The 23337-nt window shown below is 30.1% G+C and overlaps 1 protein-coding gene and 1 pseudogene across 1 annotated transcript; both read left to right on the top strand.

Moving 5' to 3' along the window:
* LOC145945122 (proto-oncogene tyrosine-protein kinase ROS-like) overlaps positions 1 to 10108 on the top strand; it is a 38222-nt pseudogene extending 28114 nt beyond the window's left edge.
* Positions 10109 to 14192: 4084 nt separating this feature from the next.
* LOC145945121 (proto-oncogene tyrosine-protein kinase ROS-like) lies at positions 14193 to 23019 on the top strand. The gene is made up of 9 exons (XM_083053949.1): positions 14193 to 14291; positions 16250 to 16400; positions 16971 to 17052; positions 17179 to 17838; positions 18073 to 19490; positions 19667 to 19768; positions 19918 to 20111; positions 22025 to 22495; positions 22783 to 23019. The coding sequence occupies exons 1-9, from the start codon at positions 14193 to 14195 to the stop codon at positions 23017 to 23019; spliced, it is 3414 nt and encodes a 1137-aa protein (XP_082910075.1).
* The last annotated feature ends 318 nt before the right edge of the window (positions 23020 to 23337 follow it).

Below are 23337 nucleotides of genomic sequence, written 5' to 3'. Positions count from 1 at the left end.
GTATGTTCATATTTTTATCAGACATAAATCTAAAGTTTATAGCATTGTGCTCTCGAGAAAATTCCTTTGCATTAAAAAATATTTCATAAGATGTTTTTAAATACAGGAATTTATAAAATTTTTATGATCATGAAGAAAATGATAATAAAAATATATATATTTTATATATATGTTAAAATATAAACATTATTGAAACTTTAGTGATAACAAACGCACTCGTGAAAAAGAAAGTCAAGTTAAGATAGAGTTACTTATTAGAAGAAATTAATTAATTATTTTGAAACTAATATAAAAACTGAATTATGAGACAAAATTCCTTCAACAATCGAAGAAAGTCATGCTCCCATGATTAATTTACTAAGAGAAATAGTTCTTACTTAGAGAAAAAATACAGAAAAAAGTTTCTTACTTGTTTAAAGTTTTAAATAAACATGCAATGCCATAATGAGATAAGTTGGAATCTTTTTTCAAGAAGAATTTGATTCTTCTCTGAGATAACATCTATGCAACTAGCGAATTTACGGAGTACGGAATTCTCTACCACTTTCTAATAAAGCATTGACTTGGCCTAATTGAAAACCGATTGTCATTTTCGTGCTATGATACTGAATTAATATGATAATATATAAAATTTTAATCTCTAAAATGATATACTTTTTATTTATCATTCGGTAAATTCTTTAAAGCTAATTTACGAATCGCAAGTTATCTTTCTCTTACGTATTAAGATTTCTCTTTGTGACAGATCACGATGGATCTGCATTCGAGCAGTCATACAACTTCTAGTAAATATATAGTTTATTACGTATCTTTGAAAAATTAATTATGAAATGACAATGATAAGTTTACATACAGATATATATATATATATATATATATATATATATATATAAACGTATAATACAGACAGTATAATTTCAAATATCCCATAGATGTAAAACTCATCGTTTCTTCTTAACATACATATATACAAACAATTAATTAATTGCCGGCTATATAATATTCATTGATGCGTCGGATTCAGTATTGCGTCTTCTGTGTCGCTTCTTAGAGCTATAATATTGTTCAGACAAAGTTTAAAGTTTGGTCTATCATTCGCTGCACTCCAGCAACGCTGCATTAGTTGGTATAACGAGGATGGACAGTTGAGAGGCATCTGCAATCTGCCTCCCGTGCGTACATAATCCATCACTTCGAGATAAGTTTTGGTAGAATAAGGTTGCTCATCTAACGATGTAATCTCCCACATTAGTACTCCAAATGACCAAACATCGCTCTAAGAAGTAAATATTCCGTTCATTAGGGATTCCGGTGCCATGCAGCGAAAAGGAAGCAGTCCTTCTCCTTCCTAAAATATAATTTTAACAAAGTTAAATTTTCTATTCTTATTATCCATTTTTGCAATGAGTATTCTTAAGCAAAAAACGTTTACTAATATTTTGCATTATACATTATACATATACAGGGTGTCCCATTTTATTCTGCCCAGGCAAGCATCTCGAAAAATATGGAAGATACGAAAAAATGTTTCCGACAAAAGTTGTAGGACTTGAAGTGGGACAGATGATGAAAATATGGACTTGACCTATTGAAGGTCAGGTCAAGGTCATCGTTGTTTTCTTAAACAGAACCCCCTATTTTTTATTGCATATTCTTGTAGGCCTTGTTGAGACGTTTTCAAAACACTACCTATTGATGTCTCTTACGCAAGCCGTTCCTAAGATACGAAGCTTCAAAGTTGACATAACTAGGCCGGTTCTAACCCAGGTCATGCGAGTGGTTGCGGGGCGAGGGGGGGGGGGTTCTCCTGGGCTGGGTGTACGACGTCACGCGGGGTGGAGGGGATCTTGTCGGCGAGGGGGATGACGTCCCGCGGGGCGGGGGCGCTTATCGCGTATTGTTTTTCATAAACAAAACAGCGTATTGTATTACTTTGAATTATCTAACATGTTTTATTATAAACAAAACACCGCAAAGTGAGCGCCGATATTCGGCCGCCCTCGCGGTACTTCCCCTCCCCTTCCCCATAAGGCGACGCGCTTTGGCGGTACTTCCGCCCTCCCCCTCCCCTGCCCAAAGGCTGCGATATTTCTTCCTCATTGTTTAGGAAGAATTCTTTTGCGATAATTTTGCCGACATTCGGCCGCCCTCGCGGTACCTCACCCTCCCCTCCTGCATCTGTGGGATCTTGGGAGGTCGCGCTTATCGCAATGAACACGTCGGGATACGTGTTTTTTTTCGCGGTAAAAGACCGTGTTGCATTACGCGCCGACATTCGGCAGCCTTTGCGATACCTTTCCCCTCCCCCTAAGCGGGATTCTTTCTCATTGTTTAGGAAGCGCCGATGTCCGGCCGCTTGAATTTTTATAAACAAAAATGAGCGCCGATGTCCGGCCGCTCGAATTTTTTCTAGGAAGAATTGCGATAATTTTTGAGGAGATGGGGCTGAAACTTATGGAGAGGGTCTGTCTCCACGTCAAAAAGTCTCGAACCGTCTCCGAGCTAAGTGTCCTGTGTGAATTGCAAGTGAGAAGAAAAAATAATGAACATAGAAGAAGTAATTATCATCGAAGATAGTGATGAAGATGTGAGTGTCATCGAAAATGGAAAATAATAATTTCGAGGCAATATTAGACGAGTCGTCTGATGAAGATCACGCGCTGTCGGATGACAGTAATTATATTAGTAATTGCAGTGAGGACCTTACGGATATTCACGACAAGGTAGTGGACAATTCACAAATCCTTGCGCTAAACGGACATACAAAAGTTTGTACCATATACTTTTATTATTCGACGGGTAGTGATCTAGCTCTATGTACTACATGTATGATCTCTATTCAAGACTTTGGGCACATGTATGCTGTTCGGAAGCATGTGATTCAATTACACGACGCAGTGGAGAGTCGATGGTGCTGCAATTGTAAAAATCCATTGTATATAATAATTCCATGCGATATGTGTCCTATTTGCACACAATAAACTTTGGGAGATTGTGCTGGGACACTTAAAGTGAAAATTCTAATAGACAATGAACATGTGGGACTGCGATGCAATGCTACCAATAAACAACCTTGGGCAATGGTATCCACATCTCAGAGACAATGATTATGATGTGAATGCGGAGCCAGTTTTTATTCCTTGTGAAAAATCGAAGAACATTCCAATGTCTTCGGTGGTGCAATTTTTAAGAGATCGAGAACTAGGTATACAAAAATGTGCGGATAATGTGCGAAATTTTCTACGAGGTTGTAAATGTCGACTAAGAGATACATACATGTGTGGTGGAAATAATTGCAAGCGTTCAGATTGGCCTGGACATAGTCGAGCGACATGTTTTGAGAATCGATTGCACGCCGGTCTTGATTTAATGTATTCAATTTATAAAAGTTATGAGGAAGGGTGTTATAGATATAAATCTACGAGATCAATAGAATGTAATACACCATCATCATCCGAATCGGAGGAGTCGCCAGAACATAATATTCTGAACTCAGACTTAGAAATCGATGAGCCGGATGTGAGGGACGAAAATTGAGAATGTGTTGTAAGTATTTCTTTTTAATTTAAAAATTATTAAAATAATTAATAAAAAATTTGTTCTGTCACAGAAGGGACCCCTCGCAACCACTTGGCCACCCTACTGTCACCCGGTCGCACCACCGCTTGCCGCCCGGCCGCCCCAACCCCGTTGCCAACACCCTGTCCAGCCGCTGCTCCTCCGCTTGCCGCCGACGCATTTAAAATTTTTATATTTTGTATTTTAAATTTATATTGTTTATCTATTTAACTTATTATTTGTATTTTTCTTATATATTCATATTATATTATTATATTTTTTATATTTTTATATTATATTCATATTATATTATTATAAATTCTTATATATTCTTATATTTTAAATTTTAAATACACATACACACACATTCATACGCACACACACACACACACACACACACACACACACACACACACACACACACACACACACACACACACACACACACACACACACACACACACACACACGCACGCACGCACACGCACGTACACACACACACACACACACACACACACAAAATTATAAATATTACACATACCTATTTTATGAATAAAAAAAAAAAATTATTTTAAATATAAAAACACATATTTTACTTTAGAATAATTCCTCTCTTTCCTTCCATTTATATTAAGAATATTATAAAAGAATTATTATTATTAATATTGGAAAAAAAAACATTATTTAAAAAAAAAAAATTCTTTCTCTTGCGAACACCTCGCGCTCTCCTCCGCTGCATCATCTCTCGCGTTCGCCTCTCTCTCCTCGCTGCGCCACGCGTTATCTCTGTCTCTCACGTTCACCTCGCGCTCTCTCTTTCTCTCCTAAGCGCTATCTCTCTAGCAGTCCCTAGCCTCACGCTATCTTTTTCTTTCTTCGCCATGCCATCTCTCTCGCGTTTCCTAACCTCACGCTATCTTTTTCTCTCCTCGCGCTACCTCTCTCACGGTCCCTAGCATCACGTTCCCCTTCCCCGCATGACGTTATCCCACGCAAGGACCGCTACAAGCTTCGTATGAGAGCTGGGACTGCTTACGGGTGGGAGAAAAATGGATAATGGAAATGCGTGTGAAGAAATTATGTCATGATTTAAACTTAAAAATTCTTTATTATTCTCTTTTACATATTTTACATATTATTAACTAAAAACTAAATCTATTTGCGCGGGCCTAATATGCGTTATAATAATTTTGGGTTCAAATATCACAGATTTAATTTCGATTTTATTTATAGAACATTTGGTGAGCGAACAGCTTATTGGGTAAAAAGAATGGATTGATGTTAACTACAAATTAGTAAAAACCACATCAAAACTAACTTTTTTAAGTTCATGCAAAAATTGGGATTTATTTCCCAAACATCTAATGAATTTATGTAACTTTGAATTTAATTTATATCATCATAGATCATTAAAAAGAAGAGACAGAATGCTGCATACATTCAAGGTTGATTCATTAAAAATTGAGATTTTTGATCTTCACAGATTAATTGAATTGTTACATAGTGAAAAATACACCATAAACCAAATTCTTTCCAATAGTTTTCCTACATACATATGGTCTGACATAACAAAACATTACATGAGAGCTTTTGATAATTACCATAAAAAATTCATTATCTACATATGAAAGAATTTCAAGGTTTACTAAAGGAAAAAAAACAAAGCATATATTAAAAACATCAAACCAATAACCTTCAGTTATAACTTAAATAATAGTTTAAAACATAAACCAATTACTACTATTAATAACAATCTTATTATCACAGATATCAAAGCATCTGATTTCCTAAAAAAAACCTGTTCAATCTTTAAATAATACTAATGAAAAATGGTTCATAAATTTATCTAGTCATGAAATCCCGGGAGAGGTTTCTAATTTGTTACAATTAGGCAGTAATTTCAGCCTCCCGATCACAAAAAATAAAAAAACGGCCATACATGAGTCTATTAATGATATTGAATTTAACACCAACAATATCAATAACATTACAACTATCCGCAACATTTCCATACCACAGTTCCATCATTTTATTCGGAATAATCATCACACGAACCCTATTCAATCAAGATTATTATCGATGCTTCATTTATAATAACTAAACAATTTTGCTCTCATAATCCTAACAGCCTTTTCACGCGTACTGATAAAGTCAATGTAACGGTTGCACTAAACAAAGACAATTACATCGAAAAAGTGGAAGACCTACTAAATGATTAAAAAAAACCTATACTTTGATCAACAAGAACCCCGCATCAAAAATTGAAAGGGAACTTAATGACATATTAAAGAATTGGTTAAAAAGTGAGCACATTACCAAAAAAGAATATTATTTTTTTGCATTCGAGTGACTCGATACTACCCAAAGCTTACGATCTACCTAAGATCCATAAAGACAATGTACCGTTCAGAATTATTGTATCTTCTATCAGCACGTCTTTATATAATATAGCCTCATTTATTCACAATATCTTAACAAAAAGCATCCCGAAATCGGCTACCTACATAAATAACAGTTTTGAATTGTACTGCATTCTGTCAGGAAAAACATTAAGAGAACAGGATGTTTTAATTTCACTTGATGTGGTTTCACTTTTTATAAATGTACCTTTAGATCTTGCAATTGGAAGTATTATTAACAGATGGAATTATATTAAACTACACACAAAAATTCCAAAAGAGAAATTTATTTTCATGGTTACCCAGTGAGCAATATATTATCAAAAGAAATTCATAAAGTACTCAAGTTTAAGAGTCGGACTTCCGATAACTCGATCAAAATGATAATATTATGATATCAATAAGTCCTCCAATGCGTCGATTTTAGAGGAAAGAAAGACATCACATAAATGATATCTAAAAGAATTCCACAATCTGACTTCTTTTAAATATCAAAAAAAGGTTACCGTTAAGAATTGCTATTTGTAGTATTATATTTTTACATATTTTTTTATATTTAAAAAAAATATAACTCTTAGTATACATTTCTTTTATAACATTTTATTAAAATTAAAACAGGTTCAAAATGCCCATAGACTTTGAATAAAAAAAACTTTATGATTGCAACGTGCTTTTTGCAGACGTAACCCAACTTCTTTGGTTGGATATAGAGGCAACATAGAACAAATAACAAAAATATATATGAAAATATATAATCTCTATTTTATGCTCAAATACATATTTAATAATAATATTTATAATTTAAGAAAGAAAGATTAAACGTTAATATCGAAGAACGTAAATGCTATCTCCTTGAAATTCAACTCAGAGCACGCAGTTCACACACGTATATATGAGGCTTGCCCATGTGCGGCGTTCGTAAAATAGCACGCTTGCTACAGACTCTACAGACATCTATGAATAGACAACATAAAGAGCTCTTCTGAAAGATATCTTACAAAAAAGATAACTTACTAATATCATTTTTGAGAAAAATTAATGAAGTCTTCAAAAAGTTCTCTTAAAGAGCTCTTCCTCTCAATAATGCTCACTGGGTAACTTTGTTTTATCATCTACTTATTTCATATTCAATGAAAAAATTTACAAACAAACTTATGGTACTCCCATGGGTTCTCCGTTATCGCCAATAATTTCAGACCTAGTTAGATCTAGACCTTGCAAGATCTAGAAAATTCCATTATAAGCACATTAGATACAGCAATATCATTCTACTATCGCTATGTAGATGATATCATATTAGCAGCACCAGCGAATACAATAACAGACATCGTTGAAAGATTTAACAATTGTAACAATAGATTAAAATTTACTGTTGAATGGGAGGCCGATCGTTGCATGAGTTTCTTGGATTTAAATATCATAGTTAATAACAACAATATATATATATAGATTGGTTCCAGAAAAAAACCTTTTCAGAAGATCACTATCTTTTTATTCCAATCACCCTATTTGTCTTAAAATAGGTACGATTTATAATTTAGTTGACAGAGCATTGCTATTATCACATCATACTTTCCATAAAAAGAATTTAGAGAAAATTATAAATATATTGCTCTGCAACGGTTTTCCTCTCCATCTCATTTTTTGATGAAATCAATCGCAGGATAAAATACCTCATTAAGAACAAATTCAACAACAACAATGAAATAACTTCATCACGGTTGACTAAAAAAAAAATACTGAAAATAAGTTCTTAGTTATACCATACATCAACTCGATTTCCGAATCGATTACCCATTCAATGAGAAAATCGAAACATAAAGTGGGATACAGAATACTTAATAAACTTAATAAATTTATTAAAGTATATAAAGATAACGGGAATCCATCTTATAATGTAGTTTATAAAATAAATTGCTCAGAATGTAACGCTTCCTATGTGGGGCAGACAAAAAGACAGTTAAGATCTAGAATCAAAGAACACATAGAAAATATAAAATTAGATCCAACATAGCAGTTAGTGATTTCAGAACATATTACAAATAAAAACCATGCTTTTGATTGGAATAATGTTAAAATTTTAGAAAAGCGAAAGCAATTATAACAAAAGACTAATTTCCGAGATGTTACATATAAAAGAACAAAAACGGTCTTAATCTAAACAAAGACACGAAATTATTGGGTGGGTCATATTTTGACATTCTCGACATCTTAACAGATAAATAATTGTTTACAGTTATATTAGTTTCAATCTGTTATATGTTTATGATTAGTTTATTTACATATTTAAACCGAGTTGATGTACCACGCATGAGTTTGAGAAAAAAAAGCATTAGTTGTTAGTGCGAGGTCAGCGACACAGTATTTTCTATACCTCTAGACAATAAAAAAATTATTTGACCATGGCGGGTGATGTAAGTTATCGAATTAATTTGCCAATCATTACTACTTACAATCATTTTTAGTAATCAAATTAACATTAATCCACAGAAGATTTCCAAAAATAACAACACCCATCAAAGCAATTTATGTAATATTTGATAAGCATCTTCTCGTTCTTCAACGATGAATATGTTTTCCATCTCAAATATATCGAGTTACTTCTTGGACCATTACAACTCACACATCTTTGGCAAATCAATATATATTACATGTTTTTTTTGTTCATAAAGCTCATATCATTAAGGACTTAATTTTTATATTAATATGTTAATTTCGCTACAATAAGTATGGATTGCGTTAACTATTTAATGTTAACTCTTATTTCATTATATTATGACACTCTTCACATGTCAACTCGTAATTATTAAATTGTTTTTAAACTAATGTATTGATAAAGACTGCTGTGACAGTCGAAACGTCTATTTTTATTTTTTATTTTTATTTTATTAAATATCAATTATTAACACAAAATAACAACAAACCATATTTAGCTCTTTTTTGGCCTTTTAATGTCTCCTTTTATAAAAAAACTAAAGTTGCCAGGTCGCAATCGATGAGCTGATGCTTGTTGAAGGTGTTGCTAGCGCGTATTATATTTGATACTTCTTTATTATCCGTTACAATGGACGCGATATTTACGCGGTTATACACGGTAGCCAAGAGTCTTTCAGCGATCGCGGGAGTGACATCAACGGTGACATCATTACCGCTGTCGTCGTCATACGTGCAATCCAATGGTGATCTCTTCTCCTCGAAAAAACGGCTGCGAACGGGTCAGGAAAGGCTATGAACGGGTTAGAAACGACTGTGAACAAGGTAGCGATCGAATCAAGAACGATTTTCGAATGGGTCAAGAACGGAAGTAAACAACGCAAGAACGGTTCAAGAACGGCTCAAGAACGGCTCAGGAACGGCTCAGGAACGGGTCAGGTACGGCTACGAACGGGTCAAGAACGGATCAAGAACGGTTAGGGGTCAGGTTTAGGGGGTTCTGTTTAAGAAAACAACGATGACCTTGACCTGACCTTCAATAGGTCAAGTCCATATTTTCATCATCTGTCCCACTTCAAGTCCTACAACTTTTGTCGGAAACATTTTTTCGTATCTTCCATATTTTTCGAGATGCTTGCCTGGGCAGAATAAAATGGGACACCCTGTATATGTATAATGTATAATGCAAAATATTAGTAAACGTTTTTTGCTTAAGAATACTCATTGCAAAAATGGATAATAAGAATAGAAAATTTAACTTTGTTAAAATTATATTTTAGGAAGGAGAAGGACTGCTTCCTTTTCGCTGCATGGCACCGGAATCCCTAATGAACGGAATATTTACTTCTTAGAGCGATGTTTGGTCATTTGGAGTACTAATGTGGGAGATTACATCGTTAGATGAGCAACCTTATTCTACCAAAACTTATCTCGAAGTGATGGATTATGTACGCACGGGAGGCAGATTGCAGATGCCTCTCAACTGTCCATCCTCGTTATACCAACTAATGCAGCGTTGCTGGAGTGCAGCGAATGATAGACCAAACTTTAAACTTTGTCTGAACAATATTATAGCTCTAAGAAGCGACACAGAAGACGCAATACTGAATCCGACGCATCAATGAATATTATATAGCCGGCAATTAATTAATTGTTTGTATATATGTATGTTAAGAAGAAACGATGAGTTTTACATCTATGGGATATTTGAAATTATACTGTCTGTATTATACGTTATATATATATATATATATATATATATATATATATATATCTGTATGTAAACTTATCATTGTCATTTCATAATTAATTTTTCAAAGATACGTAATAAACTATATATTTACTAGAAGTTGTATGACTGCTCGAATGCAGATCCATCGTGATCTGTCACAAAGAGAAATCTTAATACGTAAGAGAAAGATAACTTGCGATTCGTAAATTAGCTTTAAAGAATTTACCGAATGATAAATAAAAAGTATATCATTTTAGAGATTAAAATTTTATATATTATCATATTAATTCAGTATCATAGCACGAAAATGACAATCGGTTTTCAATTAGGCCAAGTCAATGCTTTATTAGAAAGTGGTAGAGAATTCCGTACTCCGTAAATTCGCTAGTTGCATAGATGTTATCTCAGAGAAGAATCAAATGACTTCTTGAAAAAAGATTCCAACTTAACTCATTATGGCATTGCATGTTTATTTAAAACTTTAAACAAGTAAGAAACTTTTTTCTGTATTTTTTCTCTAAGTAAGAACTATTTCTCTTAGTAAATAAATCATGGGAGCATGACTTTCTTCGATTGTTGAAGGAATTTTGTCTCATAATTCAGTTTTTATATTAGTTTCAAAATAATTAATTAATTTCTTCTAATAAGTAACTCTATCTTAACTTGACTTTCTTTTTCACGAGTGCGTTTGTTATCACTAAAGTTTCAATAATGTTTATATTTTAACATATATATAAAATATATATATTTTTATTATCATTTTCTTCATGATCATAAAATTTTATAAATTCCTGTATTTAAAAACATCTTATGAAATATTTTTTAATCCAAAGGAATTTTCTCGAGAGCACAATGCTATAAACTTTAGATTTATGTCTGATAAAAATATGAACATACATATATAACATATATATATACCTATATATATACATTAAGTGATAAATAGTGTATATAAATTCTCACAAATAGCAAAAATGACAGCTTATTGCGCATATTATTCATAGATTGATTAATTGTCCCCAATTCGAAGTTCAACTTCACCAATCTTTCACTTCGATGTTTAGTAGCAGTTGAGCATGCGAATTATTTTAACTAAATTTTTCTGATTTTCTATATAAATTTCGTTAAATAAAAAATAAATTACCCTGCAAGTTTTAAATAAAAATTAGTAAATTTGAAAATATCTAGAGAAATAAAAATGTTTTAGAAGTTACAAACAATTTATGTAAATGTGTCACATACTTATTAAGTAACAAAAAAAAAATAAAATGAACGAAATCATACATTTTTTAAGTTCTTTCTTTTAAATCTAACAATTATATTATAATAATACATATTGTTTAATCATTTTAAAATGTCGTCTGAATTAAATGTAATTATAAGTTTTAATTTGATTACATAACATTGATTTTTGAATGTGTGACGTAAAATTAATAAACTTTATATACATTTTTTAAAAATTAAAACTCTCTTTAGTTTTACGTATTATACAGTTTTAATTACACAAATACTGTATTGTCTGCAATATATAACATTCAATTTTCTTCATGAAAAAAATCTATTATTAGCGTAAAGTATATAAATTAGAGTATACTAAAATACTTTTCTTTGTAACTTCTTGGACCGGAGCTTCAAAGATCCTCCAGAATCCCTAGATTTCCTGACGAAAACGTTATGGTCATTTTCGTTAGCATTAACAGTTTTAGTAAAACACATAACGTTTGTAACGTTTTTAACATAACAATTTTCTCTTCTTGTAGATATTTTTATACTCGATCGGCTTTCATACGATTCTCGACTATGACCAATGTTCCATGTAATCTTCACAATGATTTAGATACCACTAATCGAATTGATGTTCTCCCCTCCAAGTATCTCGATAAATTTTGAGTTTTCTCTTACTTGATAATACTATTTCAAGATCGATTATAATGATTTATATAATCAAGCTATAAAACTATATAGTATATTTTATAGGGGGGTTAGAGGGGAGTCGGAAAATGAATCTCGAATTGAGATTATTCCCAAATAAAGTCTTATAATATAAGAATTAATCTTAGTCAGTGTTGGTCAATAAAATCTTAAACCTTATATAGTATATGTTCTTCGATTATACCCAATGTACAATGTAACGAGTGTAGTATATTCGATTGTATCAAAAACAATAATATAAGCGTAATTAAATTTCGCAATTTTTCAAAATTTTCAAATAGTAAAGCGATCAAATGAAAAATAATATATATTATTATTTTACAACATATTACTATTCTAATATTTTTAATATATTATTATTTGAAAATTAACTAACAAATCACCGCACTATTAATATTTTTTGACAGAAATCAGCTATTTAAGACGTTTATTTGCTAATTAAATATTTATAATAATAATATATGTTAAAGAATTAAAAATAATATATTTAAAATAATATTTTATAATACTTTAAACTCGATTAATATTTTTGACAATTATCAGCTAATTTCTGTGAAAAAAATATTAATCCTGGATAAGGTATTATAACATTTTATTTACAACATATCACTATTTTAATTTTTTTAACATATTATTTTACAATATAATTAGCAAATTAACACTTAAAATTAACACTTGAAAAAAACAGCTATTTGATGCGTTCATTTGCTAATTAAATTTTCATATTAATATATTACATAAGTAAAAGTAATGTTTTAATTAATATGTTACAATATTTTAAACTGGATTAATATTTTTGACAGTTATAAATTGATTTCTGTAAAAAAAGTATTCGCGGATAAGATATTATAGCATATTATTTTACAACATATTACTATCTTAATATTCTTAATATATTATTATTTTAACATTTAATTAACAAACTAACGTTTCATTAATATTTTTGGACAGAAATCAGCTATTTAAGACGTTTATACGTATTTAATGAACGTATCAACGACGCACGAAAATCAAATATCTTAATTATTGATTGTATTGCATAAAAGTATTCAAATGGGATCTGCATTTAAGAACCTACGTTAATCTCTTTAATCATTATTTTAATACGATGTTTGAATTCGCTTGTTCGATAGCAGAACAAAAAATTTATTGTAATAAAGTAAGCTAGAAATTTTTGATTATAATGAATTAAATGTATATGTCAAGATCTTTTCTTATTTCAAACCGGATCTTACTTTAAAAATGCGCCTCATATAGGATATACATATACGTATATATATATAGAATATAATTATTCGTGAAAACTGTTGGAAGAAACACTGTGAGTATCATCGATCAAGCAGAGAGAAATGAATCATAAACAGAGCGCAGCAAATAAAGCATGATCAGATCGGTCTAGTCTGCGGAGTCAGTTACGATTGCGATTGCCATGAAAAAGGACAATGTTGCGCGTTATTTGTATATTGAAAATAATATACTGTCATATAAACATCACACATCAATATGCACAAATAGTGGATTCTAAAAGATGCATAGTATACAATATGCATAAAAATAGTAATCCTAATTTTTTATATTTTTAGTGAAACAAAAAATATCACAAATATCAATGTGGATAATATTTGATGCTTGTATAGAGGTGAAAGTGACAGAAAATCTATAATTCTATAATTTTCGTATTGCTTATAAATTGTTCGATTACCTTTTTATTGATTATCTTTTTACTAAATATTAAAAGAGGATTACAACAAAAATATATTATTATCTTCGATACAATCAAGTGAATACGTGTTGCTTCGTATTGTTATTGGTTCCCATCGAAAAATTATAAAAATTACTATTTACTAAAAATTCCTTCATATGATCTCAGATATATATATATATATATACATATATATATATATATATCAATATATATATATATTGTGATTGATTATAAAAAGATATATTAAAATGTAATATTGGAAGACAGTAACGCGATTCGCAAATTAGATTCTAAAGAATTCATCGAGCACATAATAAAGTATCGAGTCGATTAGATCAAATCTGAATCATCCATAGAATAAAAAGAAAAACAATACTGGTGACTAAAAATTGAGCGCCAACATTCACCGAAGGAAGAGATTATTATGTTTAAGATGAGATTATGCGTTTTATTGAAAAGTTTAATGCTGGTGAAAGCAGCTATCGCGATTTTGACAAAGAATCATACCGTCACGGACAATCCATTTACGCAGGTAAGAAATTTTTTTTGCTTTATTAAAAAACAATTAAATGTTATTACAAGTAATTGTGCAGTTTATTTGAGTAACTACAACGTGTAATATAATAATATTACTTACTGTATAGTAAAATAAAACTATACAAAAAACTAAAAAGTATGATGCAATGAGAAAGGATGTATAAAGCTTGAAAATTATATTTTGTTTATAAAGGATGTATAATATAGTACAAAGTTAAACTTAATTAAGACGAAATATTAAAACTTGACTGCATTATGTTTGTGTTTCTATTGCTATTTTTAAGAATATTAATTATTAATATTAATGAGATTTTCTGTTAATTTACCACTATTTTGATACATATATACATATATATATGGCACTTGAATTGAGTTTTACGTGATTTTTCATCAATTTGTAAAAAGATTTTATTTACTTTATTAAATATTTATAATTATTTAATGATATAATAAGACTTGTGACTTAATTTTTTTTTAGCTAAATTAATTCAAAGAGTCAGCGTCATTTTTTTGTCTCAAGGATAGTTACATTTGTGCTATATACATATAATGGAGTATCGACTATATTGGTATAATAAAATTCAAATTGTATCAATTAACTTTATAGGGCCAATAGTTAAATGAACAATATACGTAACAGCAATCTATTCCAATCTAACTAGTAAAAATTTATAGATGTATATATATATATAACATTCATATCCATTTATATAGCCATATGAATATAGATATCCATTTAAACAGTTATATGTAGAATATACACATATTCTTATATCGTGGTAATGTCAATCGAAAGTTTATGGTATCCTGTTTTCCAGAATTTGTTCGCGATAAAAGATATAACCATAATCAAAAAGAATTTCGACAAGATTTTAAGTACAAAAATTTATTTAATTTCTATAATCACACAAACACATATAAAAGAGAATATTTTAAACATTTTGATTCTTGAAATACAAATATTATTATTGTAAGCGCAGATGAACGGCAGTAAAGAAATTGTTCTAAATCCCTCAGTGTAAAATAAGATAGAATATATTTGGCTCAAGATACAATATAATTTGGCAATGTCAACGGTATTAAATTCGAGCGAGGACTATCCTTTCCGACAGTTAATCGGCTGTATTTATTTCTTTCGCTTAGACTTCTAGATAGTTCTCGACTTTTCGGTTATTGCTTTGTCTTACGACCTCGTCAAGGTAATCGGAGATATCGTTTTTACTTGGCTGTCTCACGAAACAATCCGAGTCGACTTACACTGTTTTGTTTGCGTCCATATAATAATACCGAGTTTGTCTCGAGTAAATATAACGGTCGAGACAAATACTTTTATTATCGATTCGCAATATCTAAGATAAATTATTCATGCGATACAATATTATAATTTAAAATAATTCCGATCCTACATTATTAAAATTTTAATCATAACGGACGGATTATTAAAAAGTAAACACGCTTACTTTAAATTGTTAACTAACAATCGCAAAAAAACTAAATCATTAGCTATAATTATCAGCAAAATCGCGTCAGGAATCGAAGAGAGTAACATTTTCATATATCATTTATTATAAAAGAAACAATTATGAATTCTTATTAAATAATCCTTATTCTGCCTATTCTGCGTGAGTTTTTTTTTTTAAATAAGAATCATGTTTGATATTTCGCAAGAAAATATGTTGAATAATAAGAGTAAATATTTTAGAAATGAAATTACATAATATTTAACACATTATAAATGAGGAATGGAATTATAAATAAAAATATCTAGCTAATATTATTACAAATAAAAAAATGTTTTGCTCCTTTTAGTTATTTCGACATTTATGTTATTATTTATGGTAATCTTGTTCATATATATTTCTATATATACTATTTTATTTATCATTAAAAATACCGTGGAATTTCTGGCTTAGCTGCATTACTAATTTTTGTTATATGTTATATTTTATTAAGGATATTTCAGAGACCGAAAACAACAATCATCTCATTTTACAAAATCTCCAGGCGGATCAGAATTTTTCTGATAGCGTAACTATAAAAAATAAAGTCGATGAAGTCGATGAAGTTACATTTGCAAATATGTCCATGAACCCAGAATCTATTAGTAAGATGCAATAAATATATAGAACAAATTAATAAAAAAATTAACAAATAATTTACAAGTTGCAAGTATAATGTAAATTCAAGAGAGAGTAAAAATTAAATTTAAAAAAATATCAAACCATTTTCTAATAGCAAAAATAATATAAAATTCATTATGTCGAAAAGAGAGAAAAAATTTATACACTGTATGTAAAATAAAGCAAAATTTAGATAACACCATCAATTTCATTATTATTCTTGTTTATTTTAAATCAGTCGAAAATAATGTACCTCTGATTTGTTAATCAATAGGAAATTTTAGAAAAGAGTTTAGCATTTTATTGGTAGTTTTTTTGATTATAACTTAGCAATTACTTTTCTAACACAAGTCTTGAAACACATACACACACAAATACACAAGGGTTTTATGTTATTTCATTATTTTAAAAACTTGCTATGTTAATTTTGTAATATATGTTTATTTTTCACTTTTTTCTTTATTTTTAATGCATGTTAAATTATTTTTTTTTTTTTTAATTTACCGGAATACTCAACTTAAACATATTAATATGTACCATCTTAAAATCTCTAGGAATAATTCCGAGCGAGCCAAGAGCATTCGTAGAGTTCAATGGATTTCTAAATGAGAAAATCAACATTTCTGTGACATTCAGGTGAAGAATCAAAGTTTTCAGTCTATATCCTTTTTTTCTCTAAAATTTAACATAGACATATACAATCAAAATATTAATTCTGTTAAAAAATTATTAAATATGAAAAGGCTAAAATTTATCTTACAGATGGAACCAACCTGAATTTGCAAACAACGCGATACAAGGATATACAGTGCAATGTTGGTTCATCGAGAACCTAAAAAAGATTCAAATCTGTGACGAGAAAACTATTTTAACTACAATGGAGTGCACAGAGTATAATCTAAAACCTGATACAACGTACTATTTTCGAGTACGAGCGAATACTAAAGCTGGTGCTGGTCCTTATACAGATTTAATGAACGTATCAACGACGCACGAAAATCCGATACCTCAATTATTGATTGCAGTGAATAATACTATTGCAATATGGGATCTGGATTCAAGAACCTACGGCAATCTCTTTACCCTTAATAGCAATGTTTATGCAATAGAAGTGGCTTATTCTGTAGCGGAACATAAAATTTATTGGATCCAGTTAATTCCTAATGTGCATGAGTATATACATGAGTTAATGATAGGGGATATGAATAAAAATAGTATTACAAAAATAACTAGTTTAAAAATAAATTCACGCAATCTTTGCATCGATTGGATTCGAAGAAATCTATATTGGATGGAATATGACAGCTCAACGAAATACATTATAAAGCTGGACTTAACAATGTGGCAAAATGGTATAGTCAAATATGATAAGATCTTGAGCAGAGAAAATCTTTTTTATTTCACTCTACAGCCGTCTAAGGGGTACGTTAACTTTTATTCACTAAAAAAATGAACACTTTTGTGTCTTTCAGTTAAGAATATATATTATTTCCTAATTTTGCAGTAATAAGCTATGATTTTGTAAAAAAGATATAATGAATCATAAAATCATTAATTATCATAAAATTGTAAGAACTTAAGTTTATTATTTTTTTAACTTCACGTTTAAAATTACGTTTTATAATATAAATATATAATAATATATACATTTTCCAGATTTTTATATTGGATAGAATATTTATCAGATATGCAGTTTGTAATAATGAAATCGGATGTTGACGGAAGAAATGTGCAATCTTTTTTAAAAACCGATTGTCCATACAAAACATCACATTTTATAGTTTTTCATGAAATGAAGCTTGACATCACAAATACAGAGGAGCCGCTAATATTCTGGATAAAAAACAATGAATTATTTGTGGCGAACATTAAAATAAATAAATGCAATTCAATTTCAATCGCTGAAATTGGCACAAACTTTGTGCCACATTTTTTAATTGATAAAACAAACATTTATTTAAGTGGACGTTATGTAAATACAGATTTTTATCTTTATATTTTTAAAAAGAAGTATGCACTTGTCGACAGTGAAAAAAACGCATCTAAACACGTGCAAATAATAAAAAACACGAATTATTTTACTACCATGATATCGTTTGGTAAATCATCCTCCTTACAACCATATCCTCGGAAGGAATGCCTTATATCTGATGAAAAAATTTATAATATTACAATAATAAAAATAACAGCGAACAGTATTGTTTTGAAATTTAATACCACAGAATCGACTCGCAAGCACAAATGCAAAAACAACATACCAACTCCTAAATATATCATCTACGTAAGCTGTTTGAATAATAACCTTAATAACGAGTTCGATGAATTCTATATGCAGACATACGAGCGGCATTATAAAATTCAGAATTTAACACCGTTTACAAAATACAAGCTGAAGCTAGCTGTGAGCAATTTTTACTCTGATCAATTATCGACGGACCTGCAATTCAGCTCGGAAGTAATATTGAAAACTAACGTGAGCAAGCTCAATGCACCGGAAAATGTAACGGTTCAGGTTCTGACGCCAACTATAGCGGCAGTTTATTGGATTCCACCCACGAAACTGAATTGTACGACAGTAACTTATAAAGTATATTGGGAATCAATTAACTCGGTGTACAGCACGCAACCGATAGAAGAACTATTTATTAATAATAAAGTAGACAACAAACATTTTACAATAATCCAACCGTTGCTGCCAGAACAGAAATACTTTGTATATGTACGTGTGTATCCAGCTAACTACAGCAATATATATAATGACAGTTTGAGCAAAACTGTGTACACGTACTCGGAACCGAACAATATAACTTTGAGCGGAGTTAACAAGAACAATATGAATATTTCGTGGATTCCTGGCGTTAATTTGACGATCCATTACGTACTGGAATACAAAAATGATGCGATGCAAAAGTGGCAAATCGCAGATAATTTTGAGACGAATAATAAGACAGTAACGTATTATATAGAAAACTTGCTACCGGCAACTTTATACAAGTTTCGTTTGATACTGACATATCCTGAGTACGAGAACTTTACATGGCCATCTGATGAAAGATTTATTTTTCGAACACTTGGTAAGCAAATATGATAATATGTAGATATTTTAATATGATCTGTTTATTTGACATACATATAAATGTATTACAGAATTTTAAAAATGAAATATTTTTAATGATAAAATTATAAGAAAAAATTATAGAAATATTCAAATAAGACAAAAAAATTAAAACTATATTTTTATGTAACAAAGGTGATGAATCAAGAATTCGAACTACCCAATATAATCTAACATTGATGTTAAGCCTTGCTGCTACCGTTATTGTAATCTGCATCTGCTACTTTATTTATTGTTGTAAGTATATTTGATACAATTTTTTTAATTACAAATTATGATTAATGTAGTAAGTAGAGAGATTTTCTAAAAAAAAGTTAACTTACTTGTTAAAAGAGCAATATTTAAAATTAGCAATATTATTTAAATATATTATAACTTTATAATAGTATACCGACAACGCAAAGAAGGTAACGAGCAAGTTTTGATTATGATTCTACATGAGGTACGTATGGGAAACGTTCAGCATAATGCGCTATACAGTCCTGCGTTGCAATATAATCCAAATAAATTTATGATGACTAAAATCAAACGTGAGCAAATCACACTAACGAAACTCCTTGGTAGCGGCGCATTTGGAATGGTAAATTTTTCGTAACGTCATATTTTAAGTCATTAATGTTTAGATGTAGAAATAAGAAATACACATTTCTTAGTAAATGTTACACCGAAAAAATTGTTTTTTTTGATATGCATTAATAAGTCCTCTTAATAGATATTATTAATGAATAAGAATATTTCCATCTTTTAAATTGAGAATACATTCTTATTATTTTTGCAACTTTAGCGCCGCAATAAATAAATTAATAATAAATTTAATATAAAAATTAGTAAAATAAAATTATTTAAATTTATAATAAATTTATAAGTTTACAATTAATATTAAAAATAATAACATAATAAGCAAAAATGTGTATTTAACTATGTCAAATACATAAAAAATATTCAATTATATGTGTAACATTTAAATATACATGTAATAAGTAACAAATGTCCATTTGTAAGACTGTTTTTTGTTATATCGATTAATAATTTTAATAATACACGAATAAAATAACATCTCATCAAGTATATATGTATTCTTGCATGTTAAGAATATCTCTTTAGATAATTTTTCTCCTAAATTAAGAGGATCTTTTTGGCGCCTATTTTATTGAAAGACATTATAAAGATAAGTGGCATATACTTAAGATAAGAATACAATTTTTTCGGATATATAAATCAACTTTTTAATAGAAATAGTAATACATTAATTTTTATGAGATATACATATGCACTTTATTTTTTATCGTTGAATTATTTAAAATAAAACGAAATATATCCCAAGTAGCAAAGTGACGTCAGAAGACGACATTAGTTGCTTTCCATTTACATCTAAACTCAAATAATTCTCACTTGTGACGTCATAACTCAGTTGAATGCACGTTCCTTTTGAAGCTGAGAAAGTGAGATTCAACTGAGTTTCTGCACACGATCGAGACCGTGTGCTTTAGTGAGTTTAATAGACTCACATTAAAAGTAAGGTTATGAACCTGTATTATTGTGGCGGGACGTCGTTATGCTTTAAAAACTCACGATTGCTCACGATACAATTTACAATGCTAGATTTAAGATTATTGAGAATAGTTTCTCACTTGCGCGTTCCTTTTACTCACTGAATCAATGACGTCATATCTGAGTATAAAATACTCACATAACTGAGTGACTCAGTATCACTTGAGTGTAAAAGAAAAGCAACTATTATGACGTCTACTTTTAGTCATTTTTGGTCCATGACGTCAGTGACTAATAATGGACGTTTATAAGACGTTATTTTTTAGATCAACTAGACATTATTTTGAAGACGTCTTAAGACGTCTTAAATTCGTCCAAATTTAGTTCTTTCATTTATCGCTATGCGACGCGCGATGCACTATCTATCTTGTATTTAAGTTTTAGTCATGGAATTATATATATATAAAGCTGGCAAACAACTGCTATTAAAATTAAAAGTATCATATAAGTACCAAGTACCTCTAACTATAAGGTACACTTAGCAACTGAAGAATGCCTTTTTAACAAATAAATTTACGTATGCGCGTAAATTTATTTGTTAAGGCTTTCTTCTGTTGTCAAATATACTTTAAACTTTTATATTCTAATTATCTAATTTATCGAATATGTAATATATTTATCGAATGATTTATTCTTACTGGGCTAAAACTGATGCCATGAATTAATTGTTAAAATATCGAAGTTTTGTCAATTTTAAGTATTATATTCGTCATATTATGTCGTCAATAAGAAGTCAGAAAATGATGTCTTGTGGATGTGACATATCGACGTCATTTTCGGGTCTTATAAGACCTAATTAAGACGTCTAATCGGTCTTTTTGTGACCAAAATTTACCGTCATTCTGACGTCATTTTGCTACTTGGGATATGTATAATGTTATAAGAAATTAAATTATCTTTTCTTTTTTAATAAAAGTTACATTAATTTTCATGATTTCGCAGGTGTACCAAGGGAATGTCAAGGATTTAGAAGAACCGGGATCAGAGACATCCGTTGCCATAAAAATGTTAGAAAAGTGTGCTTCTGTCGAAGAAAAAAAGAAATTTTTGCAAGAGGCTAAGCTTATGAATCATTTGAGACACGAACATGTGTTAAGATTACTAGCTGTCTGCTTAGACGACGATTCTCCATTACTCGTGTTGGAATTAATGGAAACTGATCTGCAAAAATATTTGAGAGAGTGTCGAATATTACAACCTTCTGATTTACACGCTTTGCGTCTTCATGATTTGCTCGCTATGTGCGAAGATGTTGCGCGCGGCTGTTGCTATTTAGAAGAGCTGCGCTTTGTGCATAGAGATCTCGCGTGCCGAAATTGTTTAGTGTCTGCGAGAGATCGTGAGAATCGTATCGTCAAAATCGGTGATTTTGGACTTGCTAGAGATATTTGCAGGGATGACTATTATCGCAAGGTAGATATAATTAATTAAAAAAGATGAAACTTTTTGAAAGTGTTTTTCTATTGTAGCGTCTTTATATTATTATATTATATCTTTAAGTCAAATAGAATTTAAGAAAAATGAAGACCATGTATATATTTTTATATATATTTCTCCAATATATATGTATATAATGTATAATGCAAAATATTAGTTAACAAAATGTATAATGCAAGATATTAGTTTTTTGCTTAAGAATACTTATTGCAAAAATGGATAATTAGAATAGGAGATTTATCTTTGTTAAAATTTTATTTTAGGAAGGAGAAGGTCTGCTTCCTGTTCGCTGGATGGCACCGGAATCTACCGGAGTATTTACTTCTCAGAGCGATGTTTGGTCATTCGGAGTACTAATGTGGGAGATTACATCATTGGGTGAGCAACCTTACCCTACAAAATCTAATCTCGAAGTGATGAATTACGTACGCGAGGGAGGCAGGTTGCAGATGTCTCTCGACTGTCCATCCTTGTTATATCTATTGATGCAGCGTTGCTGAGGTTGTAGCAAATGCCAGACCAAATTTTAAAATTTGTCTGAACAATATTATAGATCTAAGATGCGACATAAAAGACGCAAAATTGCATCCAATATGAATATTATTTAGCCGGCACAATTAATTAATTATATGAACATGTGTATATTAAAGAGAAACGAATTTTTGCACATTTATTTGAAATATTTGAAAATATGTCTGCATTAGACATTTCTATATATGTTTGTAAGTAAATTGGTCATTGTCATTTTATAATCTTATTTTTCAAAGAAACGTAATAAACTATATGTTTACTAGATGTCTTATAACTTGATCGAATGC

This window comes from Prenolepis imparis, unplaced genomic scaffold (genome assembly GCF_030444845.1).
Source record: "Prenolepis imparis isolate NDT839.2.m4 unplaced genomic scaffold, iyPreImpa1.0 SCAF_14, whole genome shotgun sequence".
Classification (NCBI taxonomy): Eukaryota; Metazoa; Arthropoda; class Insecta; order Hymenoptera; family Formicidae; genus Prenolepis; species Prenolepis imparis.
Note: the sequence above shows the minus strand (reverse complement) of the source record. Positions and strands in the feature narration are given on the sequence as shown.